Genomic DNA, 24,294 nt, shown 5'->3' with positions numbered 1-24,294 from the left:
GCTTGAGCTGTGTTCAGATTCCAAAATGGCAGGACTTGGACCTGAGTCACAGTGGGACTTGGCTCTGACCCACTTCCCTCACAGGGTCCTAGGATTTGTGTTTGAATAGAAAGGGAGCTTGGCCATAAACCTGAGTGAGAGCCTGGGATTAGTGTGCAGTGTAGACATACGAAAGAAGGCTCCCTGGTTGATTCTTAGCCCTTACTAGACAAAAGTGAAGCCAGTTGGCTTTGAGGAAACACCCAGACGGTGAAAATGGTACATTTTTTCCTGCCTTTGTTAGTAAAGTGCTGAATGTAAGTGTATTGTTGGCTTGATGGCTGCTTTGAATTGATCAAATAGTAGCAAGTAATCAAGAATGATATATTTGGCTAGGAGATTGCAAGGTTTCTTCTTAGTTATGGCGCTCACCATATTAAAGTTCAACTCTAGAAAAATTCACCCAGAATCTTGTGGTGCCATACAAAACTTTGTGTTTGCTACTCAATATATTAAAATTTGACATCTGTGTTAATCTACAAAAATCCACTCAAAGTTTAGCGTGTGCTCCTAAACCTTTTTAACCTCTCATTGTAAAATCAGTACAAAAATGTTCTGTGGATTCAATGGTATTTTGCTATCCTAGCTTTTCTCCTCTCTCATTTATTGCAATGGAGTTCTTACTGGAGTCTGCTTGTTACTGTGTCCCATTTCCCATCAGTTACCCGCTGTTGGTGGCATCTTCATCTCTCCTGTTATCTGTCTGTGGCATAGCACATAGGTTAGTCTCTAGAAGACTGAAACGCTTTTGTCTAACTGAAGTCTTTGGGGTATATCTGGGTGAAAATTAATGGCCTGTGATATACAGTAGGTAAGACTAGATTATCTAATAGTCCCCTCTGGCGTTAAATTCTATGAAACATGAAACCTTTTCTTCATCTGTCAGCTTTAGAGCAGATGAAGGCAATGTGCTGTATTTGGAGCTACATCTGAAGGCCACTCAGACATTCCAGCTAGTACAGAATGTGGCTGCCAACTAATTTAATGGTGTTTCATTCAGAGAACATATAATATGCGCTCCAGAGTATGCTCTAGTTTCCAGCTGGTTTCCAGATGCAGTTCATGATGTTGGTTTTACCTATTGAGCCCTATATGGTTTCATCCTGACTTCCTTAGAGACAGCCTCCCTTCTCTTGAACTATTCCAGGAGCTGAGGTCATCTAAAAGGCACTCAAGTTTACAGTGTACAGTTTTAAAAGGCTTTTGGTTTCAAGAATTCGGGAACTCTGGAATTCTCTTTCTCCACTGGTCCAACAGTTAGTGTGGGGTCAGGGGCAGCTTTATCCTGAATTAGGAACTTTGAGTCATTCAACTGACATTGAATCAGTTTGATTTATAGTTTCTATTGTTATGTATTATTTTAAAAGGTCCATGCATTGAGAGATTTTGATAAGCGCATTTTATGCATTTGACAAATAAATAAGTTTAGTGTTCTTTGCTTTTTGTAATACAATGATCAGACCTTCCATTTGCTATTTCAGATGAGATAGCAAAATTTGTAATCCGTACACTGCATAAGGGCAACCGACCTTTCCAAAGGCCTAATGTGATAATGCTTTTATGCACATTTTAAATGGATTGTCTGCAAAAAGAAAACACTTTCTGCAAATAAGAGGCTTGACTCTCCACTCCATTGCACTGGGTTTACACAACATAACTCTATTAACTTCGATTTACACCAGCATAAAATTAATGCACTAGAGAGAGAATCAGGTCCAAATGTCTTTATTTTTTTTCTTAAGTAAACATTCCTTTCACCCCAGCCCAAATCCAGCAATTACAAAATGGGTGGGATTAACAGAAAAATAAGTTAGTTGCTCATTGAAGGATATATTTGTAAATTTAAAAACAAAGTAAAATAACTTTGCATCATACGCAAAATGGAACAAAGCAGTTGCAGACTTACAGAATAACTCTGGGTAAACTCTAAATTTTCTTGGCACTACTGTGTTCTGTACATGTTTTGTCATTATGTCAAGATATTGGAATACATGTGAAAATTTGTACCTGGTGTAATTCAGACTACTGCTCCTCTAATTTTCCAAATGCAACATACCTGTGTAAAAATATGCACCCTGAACTTGGACAGCCTGTACTTGCATTTAAGAATTATGCTTTCCCTGCTGCACTATTTATTCATCTTTTATCTGTTTTATGCCATAGTAGTTATCACCTTTCATAAATCCAGCCACCAGTTTGCTAACTTTTGGTATTATTACTGCTAAGAAAATTAAGAGTATTAATTCTTTGGCTTTCTAGCACTATTTATGTTGACTTCCTAGAAAAAGGAATGTTTGTTTAAAACAATTTGGTTTACATGCTTTCCTATATTGTAATTCATATAAACAATTGTTTTGATTGTTACTATTATACATAATATATTTATTTGTAGTATATATAAAATGTATCTTTTCTAAAATGGAGTTCCTTTTCTTCCTCTGAAGTACTGTAAGGAAAGGATAGTGGGACCTGGAAAAGTAAATGAATTCTTAGAAAAAAGGGACTATGACTTTGTGATGTACCTATCATCACACTCCAAGACTAAGTTCTTAGCATGTTGCAGGGAAAAGAAGTTAATACAAGGTTTTTATCTGTTAACCTCAGAAAACTGGAAATTATACGAAGTCTTCAATTCTTTCACTCTCCTTTACAAGACCAAATTAGGGAGGGTTCAGAATTTGGGGATTTGATCAGTTGTGGTTTCCTTCATTAAAAAAAAAATCTGGAGTATCTATATCAGGGGGAGCCTGGAAGGGGTTAATACTCGTACCTCTTGATAGGGAACTGTTCCCATAATTCTGCTGAACCTCAAGCTTCCAGCTATCAGTTTTCGTTCCTTCCTGCTGAACTCAAAGGGTTGCCAACTTTCTGATTGCAGAAAACTGAACACGCTCCGAGGCCCCGCCCCTGCTTACTCCATCCCCCCTCCCTCTATTGCTCACTCTCCCCCACCCTCCCTCACTTGCTCATTTTCATTGGGCTGAGGCAGGGGGATGGGGTGCAGGAGGGTGTGAGGGCTCCGGCTGGATGTGCAGGCTCTGGAGTGGGGCTGAGGATGAGGGTTTTGTGGTGCATGAGAGGGATCCAGGCTGGGGGGTGGGGCTGAGGGGTGCAGAGTGTCGGAGGAGGCTCTGGGCTGGAGCAGAGGCTTGGGGTGAGGGCTCTAACTGGGGGTGTGAGTTTTGGGGTGGGGCCAGAAATGAGAGGTTCAGAGTGTGGGAGGGGTCTTTGGGTTGGGGTGCGGGGAGGGGGGGTAAAGGCTCTGGCTGCGGGTGTGGGCTCTGGAGAAGGGCCCAGGATGAGGGCTTTGTGGTGCAGGAGGGTGCTCCAGGCTGAGGCCGAGGGCTTTGGAGGGTGGGAGGGGGGTCCAGACTGGGGCAGGGGGTTGGGGCGCAGGAGGGAGTGAGGGGTGCAGGCTCTGGGCAGTGCTTACCTCAGGTGGCGGCATGTCCCTGCTCCGGCTCCTAGCCAGAGGTGTGGCCAGGTGACTCCACACGCTGCCAGCGCTCAGGGTGGGGGAAGCACACAGAGCCCCAGTGGCTGCCCCTGCACCTAGGAGCTGGAGGGGGAACATGCTTCCGCTTCCGGGAGCGATATGGAGCCAGGGCAGGCAGGAAGCTTGCCTTAGCCGCGCTGTGCTACCGACCGGACTTTTAACGGCCCAGTCTGTGGTGCTGACTGGAGCCGCCAGGGTCCCTTTTCAACCAGGCGTTCTGGTCAAAAATCAGACGTCTGGCAACCCTATGAACTCAGGAGGAGAGCCCCTTCAAACACTAACAAACCAACAGCAGGGAGCCACACTTTCCTGCATCTCCTATTCTCTGCAAGAGAGAAGACTTGACCCTGAGGATCTGTAGAGATTTTCAAAATTTGAAGACAGTTGTACCTTAGAAAGTGCTAAACTGGTTGAATAAAAGCCTGGGGTACACTTGCTTTGTCTGAACTAGAGTTTTAGAATGTGGTAACCAGAGGCACTTCATACCTTCTGTAGGCAGAGCTATACTCCCAGTGAGAGAGCGCAGCATGTGATGATGATGCTGTCTGTTATATCTGTAGGCAGTAGCAAGGGGTGCCACAGAGACTCCTCTGTCTTTAGCAATTTCATGACAGGAGGGGATGTGTAGGGCATGGGGGAGGGATAATGGGGACCAAGAGAATGGGCAGAGGTAGGAATCATGGGGGCTTACAGACCCCAGCCCTTGCACTGAGAGCTGTTTTGTCCTTTACCTCCAATTACTCATTAATATCCCCTACCAGAATTATCCCCCTTCCACTTGCCCCCTCAAGCCCCGGCTGGGAATTGCTCCCTTCCCACCCCTAGGGCCTTTCTCCTTCCAGGGTGGATATTTGTAGAGGTTGAGCTGAGAAATCCTTCATTGTGCCCTCCCGCCCCATCCCTGCTTCTTCCACCACCAACACTCCCCTCAGGGTTTCTATTTCCCCACACCTCTTGGTCCCTCCCCATCCCCAATTCAAATTCTTCCCCTCCACATCCCTGCTTCTCCCCTGCCACACCCCCTAAGTCCCTGCTGTTTCCTCCCATCCAAGTTCCAGCTAACCCCACCACCACTGCCCCATCTCTCCACTCCCTGCTGCTTACTACCACCACCACTACTCTTGCCCCCTCCCAACACTCTGCTTCCTCCCCTCTCCCTAGGGCCTCTGCTCCCCTCCTGTAAAAACCCTCCCTGTTATGCTAGCAGTGGCACTGTTCATGAGTTTTAGATTATCCCAGCAGCAGAAAAGGCTGGGGATGGGGGGGAGCAGAAGTTGGAGAAAATACCTGAAATTGTTAGATTTTATTCTGGCTTTCCAGTGGTATCACAGGTAGACATCTCATCTGGCAGACACTGCTAGTGGCTTTATTTTTTACAAAAGTGACCGAAAAGTTTAAGTGCAAGGGATAAAGGTTTACAGAAGTAAAGACAGAGATTTGGCACAAGTACTATTTTGTATGAAAAGGAGGTTGAACTTCTGAAACAATTATTGTCAATATGATTGAAGACAAAGAGAGCGATAAAGTAAGGCCAAAAGCAATAACAATAAAATGCGGTGGAAGTCCATTTCAGGTTTGGGGACGTATCTTCTACAATATAATAGGACAGGAGACATGTTCAGAATAAAAACTGTGCTCACAGTTGAGAAAAACAAAGAGGTATTGATCCATTTCAGGGATCAAAATTATTTTTTACACTACATGCGCAAAGGTGTATTCAGTGCTGAAAATTATCTGCACTAGTATGGTTGCTATCTGTGAACAATGTTCACTGAAACTTCAGACCAACAGACAGAAAAAAATAATTACTTCTGTAACTTCCTGAAGAAAGTTTGTCTCACATTTTTTTCCTGGCTATTGAAGAAAAGTGAAACTCTGGATTTAAGTTTAAAAGCACTTACTGACCTTTTGTTTTTCATGCCTGGGCAGTAGTCTCTGAGAACACAAGCTTGAGTTAAATATGCACTGTTTTGGTTTTTGATGGCATCTAAATTATATGCAACTTGGAAATAACTTCTCAACATTAGTTCTTCTACAAGAAAATTGCCTTCATACATTCACACCCTTGGAATCTCATATCCCAGAACTGTGAACCTAGACTGGGGTCTTGACACCATGCCCACTAAGCCATCTGTAATAGCAGGCACAACAGCTCAGTCCCATTACTTCCCATCCGGAATTCAGAAACTCTGAAGGCATGCTAGGAAAGAGTGAATTTATCTGCAGAGATCATACATTTGGAGATTTTCAGTTACTGGTGACACATTTTTTTCTCTTCCATGGCTCTACGTGGTTCATTCTTGTAGACTAGAGAGCTGGGAACACAGTCCGTAACAGCACTCTTCCTCTTGAAGTTCTAAAACTCATGCCCAAATAATACGAGTAAATTAACTAAAGGAATTATTTAAGGAGTTAAAGTGTTTCTCCAGCACCTATAACTGCCTTAGAGACCTCAGAGATTGGAACTTGGCCAAGGTAAGTATTCAAAGCTGCCATAGGTCTGATCGAATGAGTCTTTAAACCATATAAAAGTAGGGTTGCCAACTTTATGATTACAGAAAACCAAACACCCTGGCCCAGACCCCGCCCCACCTACGAAAATGTAGTCTACGCCAATTTGTCTCATTACTCTGATTTATTTTAGGTAATTTTGCTATTATTTATAACCACCCTTGGGAAAAAACACTAAAATTATACTGCATATTTTACCTAAGACACAAGAACTAGTACTTTTATCACTATGTTAAATATATTTAGGTTTTGTTGTCTGTTTAATTTCACCCATGTTTAGGAGCAGGATTAATTCAAAGCAACACATACATTCAAGGTACTTCCCTTCCCCACAACATACGGGAATTATAGCTTTTACAAAAGGACTATTTTTAAACCTATTGTAAAACAAAATGTAAGAAGAAATGTACCATGTTAAGATAGAGTTGCCAACTTTCTGATTGCAGAAAACTGAACATCCTTGCCCCACCCCTACCCTGCCCCTTCTCCAAGGCCCCGCCCCTGTTCCCTCCATCCCCACTCCCTCCATTGCTTGCTTGCTCATTTTCACTGGGCTGGGGGTGCGGGCTCTGGGGTAGGGCTGGGCATGAGGGGCTTGGGGTTTAGCAGGGGGCTGGGGGTGGGGCCGAGGGGTTCAGAATGTGGGAGGGGGCTCTGGGAGGTATGGGAGGGGGTATGGGAGGGGGCTCAGGACTGGGGGCAAGGAGTTGGTGTATGGGGTGGGGTGCAGGCTCTAGGCAGCACTTACCTCAGGTGGCTCCCGGAAACAGCCAGTATGTCCCTGCACAGAGGTGGCTAGGGGGCTCTGCGTGCTGCCCTTGCCTGCAGGCGCCACCCCCGCAGCTCCCATTGGCCAGGGTTCCCAGCCAATGGGAGCTGCAGAACCGGCTCTCAGGGGGGGGGGCAGTGCTCGGAGCCACTCTGGACTCAGGACTGGCTTTAGACCTTAAGTCTGAAACTGTTAGTGTCTGAAGGTGAAGGGAACCTTTCCTTCTTCCCGTCTTTGTACAGTAGATAGCAGGACACATGACTCCAAGAGTGTGGATCTGTGGAGACAAGATATTCAGTGAATCTCAGTTATTGGTGGGTAACCTAGTTTCCTTTAGAAGTAAGCAGTACCATTTAGCTATTATTAATTTTGGAGGAAGAGGTTGATAGGGCTTCTCTTGCCTTTGTTTTGAAGCATTTGAAAGCAGTCACAAGACTTCAAGAGGCTGGGTCATGGAACCACACAAACAGAGAGCTTAACGTGGTTGTGATGTAGGCTGGTCACTAGGTGTCCAGGCCATACGTTGTCATTACAAGACATTGACAATCCATCACGGGGTGATGACAGGCCAGTATTTATCTGAGACTGCTTTAACCCCTCCTAGCCATCTCCCAGCATGCCTCACATCCACCAGTCCATATCCTGCAACTTATGTGGAACATCTGCCGAATATAATTTTGAAACGTTATCTGTTGTCCTTTGCTATCAAGAAAAGGAAACGTTCTTTGTGTATTACCACAGCATACAAAACATGTAGAAAATAAATAATTAGCTGTCAAGGAGAGATTAAAGAGACACCATCACTGAGTTATAGTGGTGTGTGGTATAATGGTTATATGGCAGAGTTGGACTCATTTTTTACTTTACATTTTCAATATTTTATACATTCTGCTTTTCTAAATGCCAGTTTTTCTGAATGCTTACAGCTTGACATTAAACTGAAGATTTTTTTCATATCTATCTTCTAATGTAGTGTGTCTACGTATATATATACACACATGTCCTCTCTTCAACCAGCAGACATCCTTTACCAAAAATGATTTTCAATTTAGCCTTGGATCTCTGTTGAGCCAGTTGCCCAATATTAAGTTATAAGGTGAGTGATCCAGTAAATTAGATTCTCAGATAAGATCACAAAGGTACAAAACTATGTTTATATTAACTGGCAAAAGGAAATGATTTCCAGTTGACCAGCTTAGCCAGATAAGCTTAACTTCTGCATTTTAGAAAAACACCATTGATTTGAATTTTGTAAAAACTTTCAACTATAAACCTTAAATATGCTTGAGTAGCGTATGCATTTAATTTTGGTTTAATAAGGTAACTGTATTTTAATTAAATACTTGTTGAGTATTAAAACTGTTTCAATATCAGTTAACAATATAGTTTAAATCCTGTGATCCTCACTTCAAACGCCCATTAACAGACTGCAGGCTTTGGCTCGTAGTCCATAACGTTGAAGTAACATAGCAGATAATCCTCAATCATTTTTCATAATCAGTTTGATTTAGTTAATATTTCATTCAAGGTCAAATCTTTCTTTCTCACCATATTAAAAAAGAAAATGGGGGCCCCATGTGTGATCCCACAATTTTTACTAAAGCTTCTCTTTATAGTGATAATCTTTCTGATATTCACAATATAATGGGTAACAATAGAGCTGTGCAAAACATTCACATTGAAATCAATCACGCAGTTCAGAGAGGGTTAGAGTTCTATTGTGTTCACAAATGATTTGTGAACCTGGACTCAAGTTCCAGTTTGCATAGCTCCCTCTTTTCCCACATATGGTTGGATTACTGCAAAACCTTACACAATGAATTCCAGTGTTTGAAATAACCTAGATGTGTTTCTGTCCCTAGAATTGTCCTAACCACTGCAAATACGGCCAGTACCTTTTTTCTTGGTCATTGAATGCTTCCCGCAAAGTACCTCAACAAATAACTAAAAAACTCAGTCTGAAGTATCTTGCAAATCCAAAACTGTATATGCAGTTTCTTCTCTCTCTCTCTCTCTCTGCAGTGTAGTTGTAGCTGTGTCAGTCTCAGGATATTAGAGAGACAAGGTGGGGGAGGTAATATATTTTATATATATTTTATTGGACCGACTTCTGTTGGTGAGAGAGGCAAGCTGTGTGGCTTGAAAGCTCGTCTCTCTCACCTACAGAAGTTGGTCCAAGAAAAGATATTACCTCATCTACCTTGTTTCTCTCTCTCTCTCTCCCCCTAGTTAGCCAGTTACTATAACTAGTTGAGTATCTATAAAGTACCTATCATATTGATAGTCCCCATAGAATGTAGGTACTGGTAAATGGACATCTAGTTGGAATGAACTCAAGCATTGTCCTCTGTTACAGTAGTGCCATGCTGAATGACTAAATACCCAGTAAACCCAATAAAGCTATCAGTTTCGCTGTTAATAGATCTTCTGTTGAGGAAGGATTTAGCCAAATTAAAGTGCTTTCCTATAGGGTCCCTCAGGAAATGGCCCTTACTAGTGAAGATCCTGAGGAAACTGAGATTATGCTATTGAATGCAAAGTGCACTGAAGAAATACTCAAAGAAAAACAGGGTTTTTCAAGCCCTTGGGAACTAACATTTTTGTTTGCATTTCCATCATGTTAATTATTATTCAAAGAGTTCCCGAGGTGATTACACTAAGCTACTTTCATGAAGTTTTATCCCATTTATTATGCATTGCAGCTAATTAATGTTGGAAGAGTTATTATTCTAAGGAAGATGGAAATAACGTGTAACCATTCAGCTACAAACATCTTGCATATGTACTGTAGGTGTCATTATTTGAAAGAAATTTGATGAGTCCACTGCACACCCACTGTAATAAACTGTTTATTTCTTTTCATGGGAACATGGCTACAGTTGTTCTGTTGGGGTATCCAAGACACATCTAAAGTATTTAATAGAGTCTGTCAGTTGTGTTGTCTGAAAGTAGTTCCTTCATTAAGTTTTGAGTCTGTCTGTGATGATTCACAGTATGAAGCCATTTTAAATTTTTGTTCATTTTTTCCTGAGTCTCAGTAGTATTCACTCTAAACATCCATTTACACCGATTTATATGAGCAAGTGAGATTAATACAGGTTTAGTTAATCATAATTAACTTAGTGGCAAGATACAATATTGTGGTCATTGGCTATCCCTCCCAATTCAAAACTGTGTATCTTGACTGAAATGGACCAATCATAAGGTTAACGAACACAGACACCTTGCTAAAGTTAATTCATGTTGAGGTTTGGAGTGATACACACTGACAAAAGTTGGAAAATTCAAAATTAAGTCTGACAGTTTGTGCTTACCTTTCCTGATTGTATAAATGTGTTGTGCCACATCTAATATGTAACTTCATTCTGTAACCTGGGACCTAAGCATAGAATCATAGAATATCAGGGTTGGAAGGGACCTCAGGAGGTCATCTAGTCCAACCCCCTGCTCAAAAGCAGGACCCATCCCCAATTAAATCATCCCAGCCAGGGCTTTGTCAAGCCTGACCTTAAAAACTTCTAAGGAAGGAGATTCCACCACCTCCCTAGGCAACGCATTCCAGTGTTTCACCACCCTCCTAGTGAAAAAGTTTTCCTAATATCCAACCTAAACCTCCCCCACTGCAACTTGAGACCATTACTCCTTGTCCTGTCCTCTTCCACCACTGAGAATAGTCTAGAACCACCTCTCAGGTAGTTGAAAGCAGCTATCAAATCCCCCCTCATTCTTCTCTTCCGCAGACTAAACAATCCCAGTTCCCTCAGCCTCTCCTCATAAGTCATGTATTCCAGACCCCTAATCATTTTTGTTGCCCTTCGCTGGACTCTTTCCAATTTATCCACATCCTTCTTGTAGTGTGGGGCCCAAAACTGGACACAGTACTCCAGATGAGGCCTCACCAATGTCGAATAGAGGGGGACGATCACGTCCCTCGATCTGCTGGCTATGCCCCTACTTATACATCCCAAAATGCCATTGGCCTTCTTGGCAACAAGGGCACACTGCTGACTCATATCCAGCTTCTCGTCCACTGTCACCCCTAGGTCCTTTTCCGCAGAACTGCTGCCTAGCCATTTGGTCCTTAGTCTGTAGCTGTGCATTGGGTTCTTCCGTCCTAAGTGCAGGACCCTGCACTTATCCTTATTGAACCTCATCAGATTTCTTTTGGCCCAATCCTCCAATTTGTCTAGGTCCCTCTGTATCCTATCCCTGCCCTCCAGCGTATCTACCACTCCTCCCAATTTAGTATCATCCGCAAATTTGCTGAGAGTGCAATCCACACCATCCTCCAGATCATTTATGAAGATATTGAACAAAACCGGCCCCAGGACCGACCCCTGGGGCACTCCACTTGACACCGGCTGCCTACTAGACATGGAGCCATTGATCACTACCCGTTGAGCCCGACAATCTAGCCAACTTTCTACCCACCTTATAGTGCATTCATCCAGCCCGTACTTCTTTAACTTGCTGACAAGAATAGTGTGGGAGACAGTGTCAAAAGCTTTGCTAAAGTCAAGATGCAATACATCCACTGCTTTCCCTTCATCCACAGAACCAGTAATCTCATCATAGAAGGCGATTAGATTAGTCAGGCATGACCTTCCCTTGGTGAATCCATGCTGACTGTTCCTGATTACTTTCCTCTCATGTAAGTGCTTCAGGATTGATTCTTTGAGGACCTGCTCCATGATTTTTCCGGGGACTGAGGTGAGGCTGACTGGCCTGTAGTTCCCAGGATCCTCCTTCTTCCCTTTTTTAAAGATTGGCACTACATTAGCCTTTTTCCAGTCATCTGGGACTTCCCCCGTTCGCCACGAGTTTTCAAAGATAATGGCCAATGGCTCTGCAATCACAGCCACCAGTTCCTTTAGCACTCTTGGATGCAACTCGTCCGGCCCCATGGACTTGTGCACGTCCAGCTTTTCTAAATAGTCCCTAACCACCTCTTTCTCCACAGAGGGCTGGCCATCTATTCCCCATGTTGTGATGCCCAGCGCAGCAGTCTGGGAGCTGACCTTGTTCGTGAAGACAGAGGCAAAAAAAGCATTGAGTACATTAGCTTTTTCCACATCCTCTGTCACTAGGTTGCCTCCCTCATTCATTAAGGGGCCCACACTTTCCTTGGCTTTCTTCTTGTTGCCAACATACCTGAAGAAACCCTTCTTGTTACTCTTGACATCTCTCGCTAGCTGCAGCTCCAGGTGCGATTTGGCCCTCCTAATTTCATTCCTACATGCCCGAGCAATATTTTTATACTCCTCCCTGGTCATATGTCCAACCTTCCACTTCTTGTAAGCTTCTTTTTTATGCTTGAGATCCGCTAGGATTTCACCGTTTCGCCTGCCATATTTACTATTCTTTCGACACATCAGGATGGTTTGTCCCTGTAACCTCAACAGGGATTCCTTGAAATACAGCCAGCTCTCCTGGACTCCTTTCCCCTTCATGTTAGTCCCCCAGGGGATCCTACCCATCCGTTCCCTGAGGGAGTCGAAGTCTGCTTTCCTGAAGTCCAGGAGCAACATGTAGGCACAATAGAAAACATTCAGAACAGACTGCCAGCCAGAACTTTTAATTTTATTGTGTCTTTTTATCATGTGTAGGGAACTAAAATTTACTTGCATGTGTTAAATTCAAAAGTATTTTTTTTAAAAAAGGAAGAATCAAAATATCAACACATTTGGAACACTCATAGTGTGAAGTTCACTTTATAAAATATAAATCTCTATGTTTTTTTAAATAAGGCTTATGAAACAGATTTATTTTAAGTACCAAATTTCAAAATATGAGTGTAGAAAATACACGTGCAGTTGCATTAGGGTGTATTTAAATCAAGTATTACACTTCCAAATGGCTAATGACACTTAACTAGCCATTTACAAGTATGAATCCTTGATTTGCATTTGCAGATTTTGTAATTTTACATGCAAATGTAGGCACATAATGGTGCATCCATCTCTAAACTCCTCTGTTTAGCCTTTTGTGCATAATCCACAAACACAATGTTCCTACCCTTGTTGATTATGCTACAACAGTTAACTGTGAATAGTATTCCCAGAGCTGTCCTGGCATAAATGAATGTTGCTGGTGTAGAAACGTGTTTTGGCATGATTAGTCAGGTGTCTGCATAAATATAAGATGTTGCAAAATTAATGCTGTCACTGTCCACATTTACTTCATATTTACCTACCAGCCCCTGGCAATGTCCTCTTCTGAGTGCAGCTCACACCATCATCAGGGGGTCTGCTGATGATCCCACTGCACTGGAGTTGCTTGGATGTCTTCACAGAAATTGCTGTCTGCCTACTCCCCAGCTCTTCTATGTGTGTAAAGGAGGTCGCCGGTGACTGGGTCTCCACCTTAGGCAGCAACTTTATGTTGTGCATATATGCAGCATGCTCATTAGAGCAACAAAAGAAGTGGGCATACAGTTTTCAGTTATGTAGATTATACATTTTTGTTTTAATTTATGAACCTTGAGAGAGACTTTCTAAGCAAAATAGCTATGTTAATTTTAGCTCCATTTTAATGAAAAAGAATGGGCTAGGGATAGGATAGAAAAGGAACAAAACTGGTGGTTGGGTAAGACACATTATTTTCCACAAAGTTAAAAGGATATTACAAATTGTGCGGAATATGAAACAAAAATTTAAAAATATGATAGATAGCAATAAGCAATTGGAGGCTCAGAATTGCCTCCCTTGGATTATATAGCCTCATCATTCCCATTTCATCTGATTTAATTTTTTTTTTTTTTTTGGAAATATGCAATAGTGATGTCTCAATCACATCTCTTGGTGATGTATTCCATTTCCTATAATTGCCACTACTGTTAAGACTATTTTCCTAATGTCAAGCTTAAACGTTTCTTTCCTGTGCTTCAAGCTATTGCTCTTTTTTCTACCATCATCTGAAACTGAATACTTTGTCTTTTATTTACATTATAATCGTGAAGATCTCTATAGACTGTCTTTTTATATCTCCTAACTCTTCTCTTTCTAGAGTATATGTACTATATATTCTTTTTTAAAAAAACCTACATTAATTCAGTGTTGTTTACAGTGCAAAGTCAAGCACTGAAAGTTAGGAAATGCCAGAGAGAAGTTGCCCTTACTTTCTTATTTTTGCTCTTTTGTGCATACATGCAAAAGAATGCTTAAGATTTTGAGCAACAGATCATACATAGTGTGTGGCACACTGAAACAAAGTAGTACATGCACAGTGCTAATATAATATCTAGGAATTTAGGCAGCAAGCCAGAATTTGCGTTAGTGGAAATGATGATTTTCAGCAGCTCAGAACTAAGCCAAACCTAACAGATTTGCATGGGACAAGCAAAAGACACCTCCTTCACCTTCGTGTATCACATTGCCAATTTCAAAGTCCTGCTACAAACCATGGAGGTCTTTGTAGCTTTTTTTTTTTAATTTAATAAATGATCTAAATAATTTTTATAGCAGAAAGCATAATCATGAAGATTGTAAATTAAGCAACGTCACTCCAGAGCTATGCATATTTTCACTTATCATTTTAGTTTTATATGTAATCCTGTGTATCTGTTTAGTTTTCACCTTTTTTCCCCTCCAATTTGCATTGCATTTGAAGCTCCTATTTAATTTGCTATGTATTAGGATCCCTAACTCTTTCTCAAACTTGCTACTCTAGAGCTTGATCTAAAGCCTATTAAACTCACTGGGAGTCTTTCCATTAACTTCAGTGGACTTTGGTTCAGACCCTCATTCCCTCTTCCTAGCTGTATGACTTTACAGGTTGAGTAATGAATCTCATCCAGTTGCATGCATCTCACTTTTCCAGTCTTTCCAAATCATTTTGCAGGAAGACCAAGTATGAAGGAAATCAAGGATAAAGTGACTTGAACTACTAAAAAAAATGCAATCTCTTGTTAAAAACAGCCACAGAGGATTAGAGGATTGTACTAATGCAAAAGTTGTACCTATATTTTTTAAAGGCTGTAGTGGTGATCCTGGGAATTATACACAAATAAACTTTACATCTGTACCTGGCTAACTGGTTGAAATGATAATTAAAAGCAAAATAACAAAACACCAGGAAGATAATGATATGATCAGGTCTAACTAATATGGGTTTTGCCAAAGAAAATCATGTCTCATTTACAATTTACCAAGGATTGTGGTGGATTCTCCATCACTAAGTATTGTTAAATCAAGATTGGATGTTTTTCTAAAAGATCTGCTGTAGGAATTATTTTGGGGAAGTTTATGGCCTGTGTTATACAGGAGGTCAGACTAAATGATTGCAGACTAGATGATTGCAGCTCCCTTCTGGCCTGGGAATCTAGAAATCTATAATCTGTGTGAATTCTCTGAATATATCAATAAAGTAGTAGATAAATGATAGCCAGTTGACATAATTTATTTAGGCTTCCAAAAGCCCTTTGACTTCCCACATCAAAGGCTACTAAAGAAGTTAAGTAGTTACAGGCTGTAAGGCAAAGTATTGTGATGGATGAAAAACTGGCTAGGAGACAGAAAACAAAAAGTAGAATTAAATAGTTAGTTTTCATCATGGCAAAAGGTAAACAAAGGAATACCTCAGGGTTCCAACTAAGTTCAGTATTGTTTGTTATATCAATAATCTGGAATGGCGGATGAATAGTGAGGAAGCAAAATTTGCTGGTGGCACAAACGTATTTAGGTAGTTGGAACTAAGAGGATGGTGAGGAACTTCAGAGAGATCTCAACAAGCTAGGTGAAGTAATGCACATTAGAGTGAAAAATGTAAACTACTCATACACCTTGCAGAGTTCAAAATTAACTGTATCAATTCAGGAAAGAAACTGGATAAATACCAGCTTTGAACTTTGAAATAATTGAGCTGTCACCATAGACCAGGAATTCCCAAACTTGGTGTGCGGCTTGTTCAGGGTAAGTCCCGGTGGCCTACGAGACACTTTGTTTACCTGAGTTTCCTCAGGTACAGCCGCTCCCAGCTCCCAGTGGCCACGTTTCGCCATTCCCAGCCAATGGTCTCCCCTTCCATATTTCTTGAAGATATTATCTCTTTTCTAGTCCCCTGGTTCTCCTTCTGACTCTGATCGAAACTGAAGGTTATTTTAGCTAACATAATGTAGCCTAAGTAGATAGAATATTTTTCTAATACAATTAACTAGATACATTTTTCTTTGTTTTAAAGGTGTATAAATACTGTATCCTTTCCAAACAGATTTTTAATAAAAATTACTGCATTCCCACTGGTTGAGTGATTTGTCACCTAGTTTCCAAGCAAAGGTCAAAATATGCATTCAGATAAAGGGAATTTAACCAGATTTGCTAAACTCATAGAGAAAACAGACTTGCTCTAAGGAAGCAGTCTGACTCTCTCCCTTTTCATTTCCTCACGGCATCATATTAGATTGGTTTCCCAATGTGGTCATGCCCCATATTCCTTTTGCATTTGATTGCAGTCCCATACGTCATTCGTAAGAAATGTTGCCGGAGCCACAAATGCACAAAGGTATAACAATAAAATTATCACAGCAGACCTCAAGCAGCCTGAGGCAGGTGAGGCCCACAGAAATACAAAACATACTTATTTTATTAAAAAGCAGGTTTGCTACCCAAAAAGAGATGGTATAGCATTCCATTATAAAAATATTTCCGGGTGGACAAAAGCTTGATTATCTCTCTGTCTTGTCCTTCTATCTACCTACCTACCTATCTATTCACCCACCCTTTATCACCATATTTTATGAGCTCATTTTAAATATTAAACACTGGAAATACAATACTAATCTCTCTCTTTCTGTTTTCTTTCCTAAGCTGTGGGGGAAATGGTGAAATTCATTTTTAAAAAATGTTTTATGGTATGGATGTGTGTGTGTATTGTGGGAAAAACAAGTTGAACAGATGAGTTTCCATTTAGTTGAGTGATGAAATCCATCGTCATTTTTTTTTATTTCATAGGAATTACTCATGTTTAAAAGGAAGCATATGCTTAAGTTGTGTGCTGGATCAGGGCTTTAGTGAGCTCCATATTCGAGGTCCAGTTCCTGTGAAAGTTCTGGCTCCTGGGTTCATCAGCCTCCGTATTAGTCAACTGGTCTGTGATTCCACTGAAATGTAGCTGTCGTGGAAGATCATAACCCCAGAAGGAGATGAGATCTCTCATGTAGCTAGGACCATAGTAGCCATGGAGGGCTGTGACTATCAGGACAGAGGACTTGAACTGGACTGTTCATTCTTTGGAAAGCTAGTGCAGAGGGTGAATAGCTGGGTGGTATGCTCACAGTGACCTGTATTGAATAGCAGAAGGGCTGCTGTGTTCTAAACGTCTACCAATTTGAACTTTTTCACAGTGTTCAGATTTGTTTGTAGATATGAGTTGCAATAATTAAGCCTAGAGGTCACATATGCTTAGGTTACTGATGGTAAGTCTATGTCTGCTAGGTTGGGAAGCAATCTTTAGTCTAGTCATGGACAACCTTCAAACCTGCCAATGTGTACAGGAGCAACTGAAATATTATAAGAGGTCTTATTATAATTTGTTCACAAGTGGGTCTTTGCACAACATGGATCAATTAGGCCACGAGGGGTTTGGTTGGCAAGCTGCAGCCTGCCACATCCATGTAGGTTATCACAGCAGTTCAGCGCAAGTCTTGGGGGACACGGATCCTACAGGCAAAGCCTTTTTAATTGAGCTTTTGCACATGGCATCCAGTTTGGGTCCAGAGCGCCAAATTCTGTTGTCCTTGGCCTTATTCAGACAAAGTATCTGCAGTCAGTGAGGGATTTTGCCTGAGCACTGACTTTAGGATTACAGTGGGTTCATTTTTAGAAGCTGAAAATAAATAAAATTATATTTTCTGAAGGACTGAAAAATGCATTATTCAGGAGTACTATGCTCCACTAATAGTTGATCATAAGGGAAGGCTCTTTTTCCTATGTAAGCTAATGTTTTTCTATATTAAATGTATATTCAGTGTTTCCTACATATTTATAATACATGCACGCAATCTAGATTCGCTATTTTTATCCTTTTAATTGTTAAACATGTTAGTATATGGTGAACTTAAAATCAGCTTCAGCTGCAATAAGTCATCCCTTTTACTAAGCTGTATACTTCACCAGTGAATAGAGTTTATTTTAAGATCAAGGAATTACTTAATTTTCTGAATGCTATTCCACAGATGAGTGGAAATGCAATATCACAAAACATTATATGTAATATCAGTTTATTGCATTGAAGTCTCTGTAATTTATCTGCATAGTTTATATCATTCTTCTTTTAATTTAATAGAATAGAAATTGACAGTGAAAAAGATCTTTCAAATCCTCTTGTCTGATCCTTGCCAGTACAACATTGTTCTCTGTAATCTCTCCAGAGCTTTGTCCACTCACTTTTTAAATGACTCAAGCAAAGAGACTTCCACAATTTACCCTGGGAGAATATACTACAGTCCAGCAGATTTGACTCTTACAAAATTTTCTTAATATTCAATCTACATTTTCCTTTGCTCATTTTCATTCTATTTCATCTAGTTATTTCCCCCTGGACCATCTTGAAAAAATCCTCACCCTTCTTTGTTCTTAAGCCCTTCAATTGCTTGTAGATGGTTATCACAGACCCTTTAATAGTACATGAGCCAAGATATACATGCTGTAAATAAAATGTAATGGCAAGTACCATAAGAAGAAAACCATTACCTGGTATGATTTAGTGGAAAGATTGGTTTCTACTTGATATGTAAGCCTTTAGTGAGCTTAAAATTTTTAATTCTTATATTTTTAAAGGCTTAATGATTAATTAGATCTAATAAACCAACATGAGGTTGTTTTAAATGAATGTATATATATTTATAGTGCTATGGTTTTCTCTAGTCAATCATGACCAATATTTGAAGACATCTCTCTCAAATCCTGTCCTGTTGTTGGCTAATGTGGTGCTTGTTGCATATACAATGTGTAGCTGACGGAAAGAAGTGAACAGCAGCACAATTGGATTTCATAACGGTTTATTTTCAGTTAAACTGCAGTAGGTCTTGTTGATATAGGAAATGTTCTGCTAGGGCCAGGTGCATTTTAATAAAATTATTTCTTTAAATAAATCTAATTATGTTCAGTTACACTAGACATTCAGTCACTTTACCTGGATAAATTATGCAAATCATAGTGTGTTCTTCTTATATTTTTCCCAGGTAAAAAACTATGTTAAAATGGAGTTAAGCTTAGGACAACGTATCGATAATTTAGGCTAAACACTAATTATAGAGATGTAATTATTCTAACAACAATATTTTAAACCTGGAGTTAAGAAATAAATTTAAAATAACTTCAAATATGTTAAGGGATGGAAATACAGAGTTAGAGCTCTCTTAAACCTTAACTCTGCCCTCTCATGGCAGTAACCGTATGATTAAGGCATTTCAGTGTTTGTGGTCCCGTATTAAATCAAACTGATTTCACATTAGATTTTTTTCATTTATTTACCCTGATGGTATCCCTGCAGGGAAGAGATAAAGTTAACTCATAAGTATTTAACAAATTTACTTGTATATTCTTAGAAAATTCATTCTCTACTGAAAGAATAAGTTCTGTAATTTTGGGGAAGACATGCTGTATTTTTCAGCCATAAAAAAGAAGCTGAACCCTTATTTTAAGTGCAACACTCATCTGCACCTTAACTGTGGGGCTACAACAGGCAACTCCATTTTTATGTTAAATCAGGACAATTTACTAAGACAAACCTAGAAATCAAATTAAAGTTAAAATTAACCCAGGTGTCATTTGCTGGTGGATGGATGGGGAGGTAAGAGGCTAGGGATATGGTAGGCAGAACAGATCGTGGGTGTGGGCAAGGCGCGGACCCCCCCTGGCCTCTCTGCCTAGGAGTTGCAGGGACATACGGGTAGGAGCCCCCCACCCCGAGGTAAGCACCGCCCTGCACTCCAATCTCCATCCCCTAGCCCTGAGCCCCCTCCCGCACACCCAATTGGACACTTTAGAAGTCACAGAAAGTTACAGAATCCGTGACTTCCATGACAGACATACAGCCTTAATTATAATATTGCAAAATTTGGCAGGGAGAATCAAGGACAGGTGTAGTGCCTGAAATGACTTGTAACTTATTTTTTGAAAATTACTAGATTTCAAATTGACAATGTTCTTTTTGTCTTATTGATATTCCTTCTGTAGGGTTTTAAACCAACCTATAGAATTTCTTAGAGAAGTATATACTTGCTATAATTTTTTTTAGATTGGTTTAAAAATTCTGTAGAAAATTTATAATTTTCTGTTCTGTTTTCATAAGGATGACACATAAAAGGGCTGTGTAGAGGAGAAATGCAACAAAGCTATGTGCTCTCCTGCCACCACATCACTTGCCATTAGCCACTCTGTGTTAGCAGTACATTTTTTACTCCTGAAGGAATTCTGCTCCAAAAAATTAAAAGTTCTGCAAAATTCTGCAAATTTTATTTATCAAAATAACACTATATAATCACACCAGTTTCAATTATTTTGGTAATTTATTTCAAAATACCTGTCAGCAAGTATGTCTGTAACAATACATACACACACACAAATTCCCCCATGAGTAGAGAGTTAAAGAAACCCCTACAACAACCCAGTTTCTGCTTCTTTGACCCCTTCTCTCCGGAGCCCAGCTGGGGAGGAGGGAGGCAGACACTCACACCCCCTTTCCCTGAGAGGCCCCCTCTTCCCCCGCCCAGAGCCCAGCAGCGGGCCCCTCCCCAAGCCCAGACCCTCACACCACCCCCCATGAGTCCAGCAGCCAGGTCCCCCCCAGCCCAGATAATGACAGACCCTACCCTTCTAGAGTCCAGGGATTCAGAGGGAGAAACAGCTTGATGCTGGGAACCAGGCTTGCACAGTTTCCTACATGCTGCCACCTTCATCCTTCAGGACATGCTAGGAACAGCAACTGCTGGAAACCCTCCAGTTCCCTCCCCCTTCCACCATCCTTGTCTTCTATTTGCGAGCTGGCCTCTGTCAGGTCCCAGTGGCAGGCAACATCTCTGCAGCCCATTTCTGTGGTGGGGGAAAAGGAAATTCTGTGCAGACAATATTAATTTCTGCAAAATTCTGCATTGCACAGTAGCACAGAATTCCCCCAGGAGTAATTTTTGGAGATGATAGAGAAACAGAAGGAATGGCCCCAGGGGAATGTTCAGAATAGAACTGGAGTGCTGATGCTCTACATCAAATCTGCCCATGAAACCATGTCTTAATGTATGCAACAAATTGCAGAATAAATTAATGATGCCAGTTAAAGGATTAAATTAATGTGATCCCTTTTCGCCCAGTTGGATAGCCAGTTTTCGGGGTCTTGACAGGTTGTTTCCATTAGGAGGCGACAGAGTCAGGATTTCTGTGGTGCAATCCTGTTTATTTACAAAGAATATATAAAAAGTCCTGTTACCATTCACAGAGTAGGAATCAAACAATAGAAGAAAGTTTCCTTTCTCAGTATTCCAAAGCCGCCTCATCTGGCACTCTTCCCAAAAAGCTCTTTCTCTTAGCTTACTATCAGTGTCATACTGCAAGTGCTTCTCTGGCTGTCCTTGGCTTCCTGCTGTTTTCTTGATTGTTTCTGTGGTGTTTCTGGCTGCATCTGCTCAAACACACACTCAACTCCACCAAAACAATACCCAGCCCTCTACATTTGCGTTTAACCCTCAGTAAAACAACTCTGCCCACATAGTACAGCTCTTGACCAGTCCTGCATATGGCCTGTGTTTTGGGCAGTGGTTTCTATTGTTTCCGCTATTTGACTCCAAAAGGAGCTTCACTTCTTACATTTATCCTGAATGAAGGATGACTGTTACACCCATCAGCTTCACAAGGTTTGACCCTATACCCAGCATAACATTACTGTAGCATTTCCACACACACTTGGAGAGAACAGGGCAATGGCAGCATGGCATCGGAAATAACCAATCTGCTAGTTTGTGGGTTAGAGATGCTGGGAGGATGATCAAGGCAGACAGGCTACTCATAAATATAGTAAGGCCTGCAAGATAGGCCTTGTTTTGCCTATGCATCCCCAGGTTCCTCACACCAGCTAGAACATGCTCCTGCCCATTACATATTTGCACCAGTTCTGCAATGCAAGAGGGAAAATATGCTGCAACAGTTGTGGAGTTTGGTAAATAAAAATGTTCATCATTAAGAATGTTATATGGGAGAAGCTGATATGCCCATAGGAAGCACAGCAAGAAACTTACTTCACAGTTTATAACAATGGACACAACTGTAATTCCTTTTCCAAAAAACTGTAGCTATTACTATGTGATTTTGTATTAAGTTTAAAAAGATCTATATTTCAAAACAAGCAGAAGCCATGAATAACAATAAATCTTAGACATAGCATAAGTAACAAAAAATGTTCACAATTTTTTTTATTTCTATTAAAAAATTGTCACTGACGAGGCAATTCTAAGGTGCAGCAAACTACTGTTGTTACAGCATCAGTACAAGCTATGAAAAGCAACAGTGGTGTACTATAGACTATATTGTTATAGAAAACTTTATGCACACTGAACAACATCTGCTACCTGTAGTTTTTTAAAAACTTGTTTTGATGAGTCATAAAATGCCCTATTATTCTCTGAATATTCCTGTAGTAATTGTTTATCAGGTTGGCAACCCTGTAGCAGAGTGTTTGCTCATAAAAGGAATATAATCTCAGTTGTTCTCGCAGGAGAGTCTGGTGGAATTGTCTCGTATTCTATAGTTATTTCACGGATGGATTGATCCTTCAGAAAATCAATTGAAGGAGTCCATACAGTATACAATTCTGCTAACAGATCTCTAGAAACATCTACTGTCTTATCTAGTGGGATAATATATCTTGTAGCACTTTGACAATATATAATACAAATAACAGTAAGTTTGTTTGTTTGTTTGTGGTTTAGAGGGGAAATGCTCCAATAACTGAAACTGAATTGAGTTACTCTGATAATTTTTAACATTACATTATTTGTTTTCTGTAAATAATTCAGAGAAAGAGTTCTAATTAATTGTTTGTAATTCACCATAACACATTTCCTTTCTTTCACTAGAATATACTTTTAAATATTAAATTAATGCTTTTAATTCCTAATTTGGAAATATACAGGTTGTTACGTAGAAGTGAAGTATTAATGTAGAAAATGTTTATCAGAAGGAAAACATTATGCAGATGAGTAGAGAAAGCTATGTGCTGTACAGCATATTTCTAAGGGATATTTTAAACTTAGCTCCCAGGAAAAATTATGAAAAATGCTCTAGGAGGAGTTTAGTTCCAATTGCATGATTTCAAGTGTGTGCATGTGTCTATTTAACCTAGTTCCTCCATCTCTGCTATTAACTTCTGTACTTTGTCTTTCTTATTTTTACAGCCCTGATAGCCATTGGACGATACAGCATGACAATAGAGACAGTGGATGTTGGGTGGTGTAAAGAAATTACAGATCAGGGAGCCACCCAAATTGCACAAAGCAGCAAGTCTCTCAGATATTTAGGGTTGATGAGATGCGATAAGGTAAGCAGCTTCTGTGAAAAGCGGATGTAGGCTTCTGAGTATATGTATGGAATGTGTGAGACAGACTTGTTTATTTTTTCCTATAAAAATATCTTTCTTCTTCGAGTGATTGCACATGTCCATTCCATTGCAGGTGTGTGCACCTTATGCACAGTTGTTGGAGAACTTTTTCCCTCAGCGGTACCCACTGGAGTGACTTAAGCACACTCTGCCACTGGGCACCACTGTGTGCCGGCGTAAGAGGGAAGAGCTACCTCCAATCCCCTTTAGTTCCTGCTTACCACCAGTGATGGTTGTTGGAGTGCTTCCAGTCTGGCTAGCACAAGTTTATTTCCCTCACTCTTTGTATATAGTCTGTTTCTTGTTTAGTACGTAGTTAGATATAATGTATAGTTAGTGTTAGGTTTTAGTTGTTAGGTCACTTTTGGACCAGATTTGATTTTTGAGACTGGGACTGGAGCCATGCCTCTCTCTCTGGGGTTCAAGTCTTGCCAGTCATGTGCCAGACCAATAACCCACACCTCATCTGCCTGAAATATCTTGGGGAGTTCCACATCAGTGACAAGTGTCACATTTGCAGAAGATTTAAGCCTCACTCAAAAAAAGACAGCGCAGCGAGTCTTAAGTGTCTCCTTATGGAGGCGGCACACCTCCTCCATCAGAGCCCTTGGGTCCAGAGTATACTCCAAGTGCAGCACCATCAGTGCAGAGTTCCCCTACTGAGATGTCTTCAACACCATGCTCTGTGTGTCTGGTACCAAAGAAGAGAGACAGATCTGCCAAGGACATGGTACCTTGTCCAAGAAGACCTTTGGTACCAAGGCCAGCTAAAAGCAAGATCTCTGGGAGAGAGGAAGTGGAGCACTCCTTTGCTGCAAAGACTCTGTCGACTCTGGGACCTATCCCAGGTCCACCAAGGCCATCCCCTGAAATTTCTATTCACAGACCCAAGACC

General features: G+C 40.7%; 1 protein-coding gene across 2 annotated transcripts in view; it reads left to right on the top strand.

Moving 5' to 3' along the window:
* FBXL17 (F-box and leucine rich repeat protein 17) overlaps positions 1-24,294 on the top strand; it is a 485,194-nt gene that overhangs the window by 439,871 nt on the left and 21,029 nt on the right. The window contains exon 9 of one of the 2 annotated variants that reach the window (XR_012158992.1): positions 23,197-23,285. Coding sequence is in view for 1 of the 2 variants with exons in the window: in XM_073344633.1 (XP_073200734.1) it covers positions 23,197-23,339 (143 nt within the window). In the remaining variant the exon portion in view is untranslated. Of the gene's footprint in view, positions 1-23,196; positions 23,340-24,294 lie in introns of those variants that run through there. The other variant, XM_073344633.1, reaches the window with a different exon arrangement.

The sequence above is a fragment of the Lepidochelys kempii genome, chromosome 5 (genome assembly GCF_965140265.1).
Source record: "Lepidochelys kempii isolate rLepKem1 chromosome 5, rLepKem1.hap2, whole genome shotgun sequence".
Lineage (NCBI taxonomy): Eukaryota > Metazoa > Chordata > Testudines > Cheloniidae > Lepidochelys > Lepidochelys kempii.
Note: the sequence above shows the minus strand (reverse complement) of the source record. Positions and strands in the feature narration are given on the sequence as shown.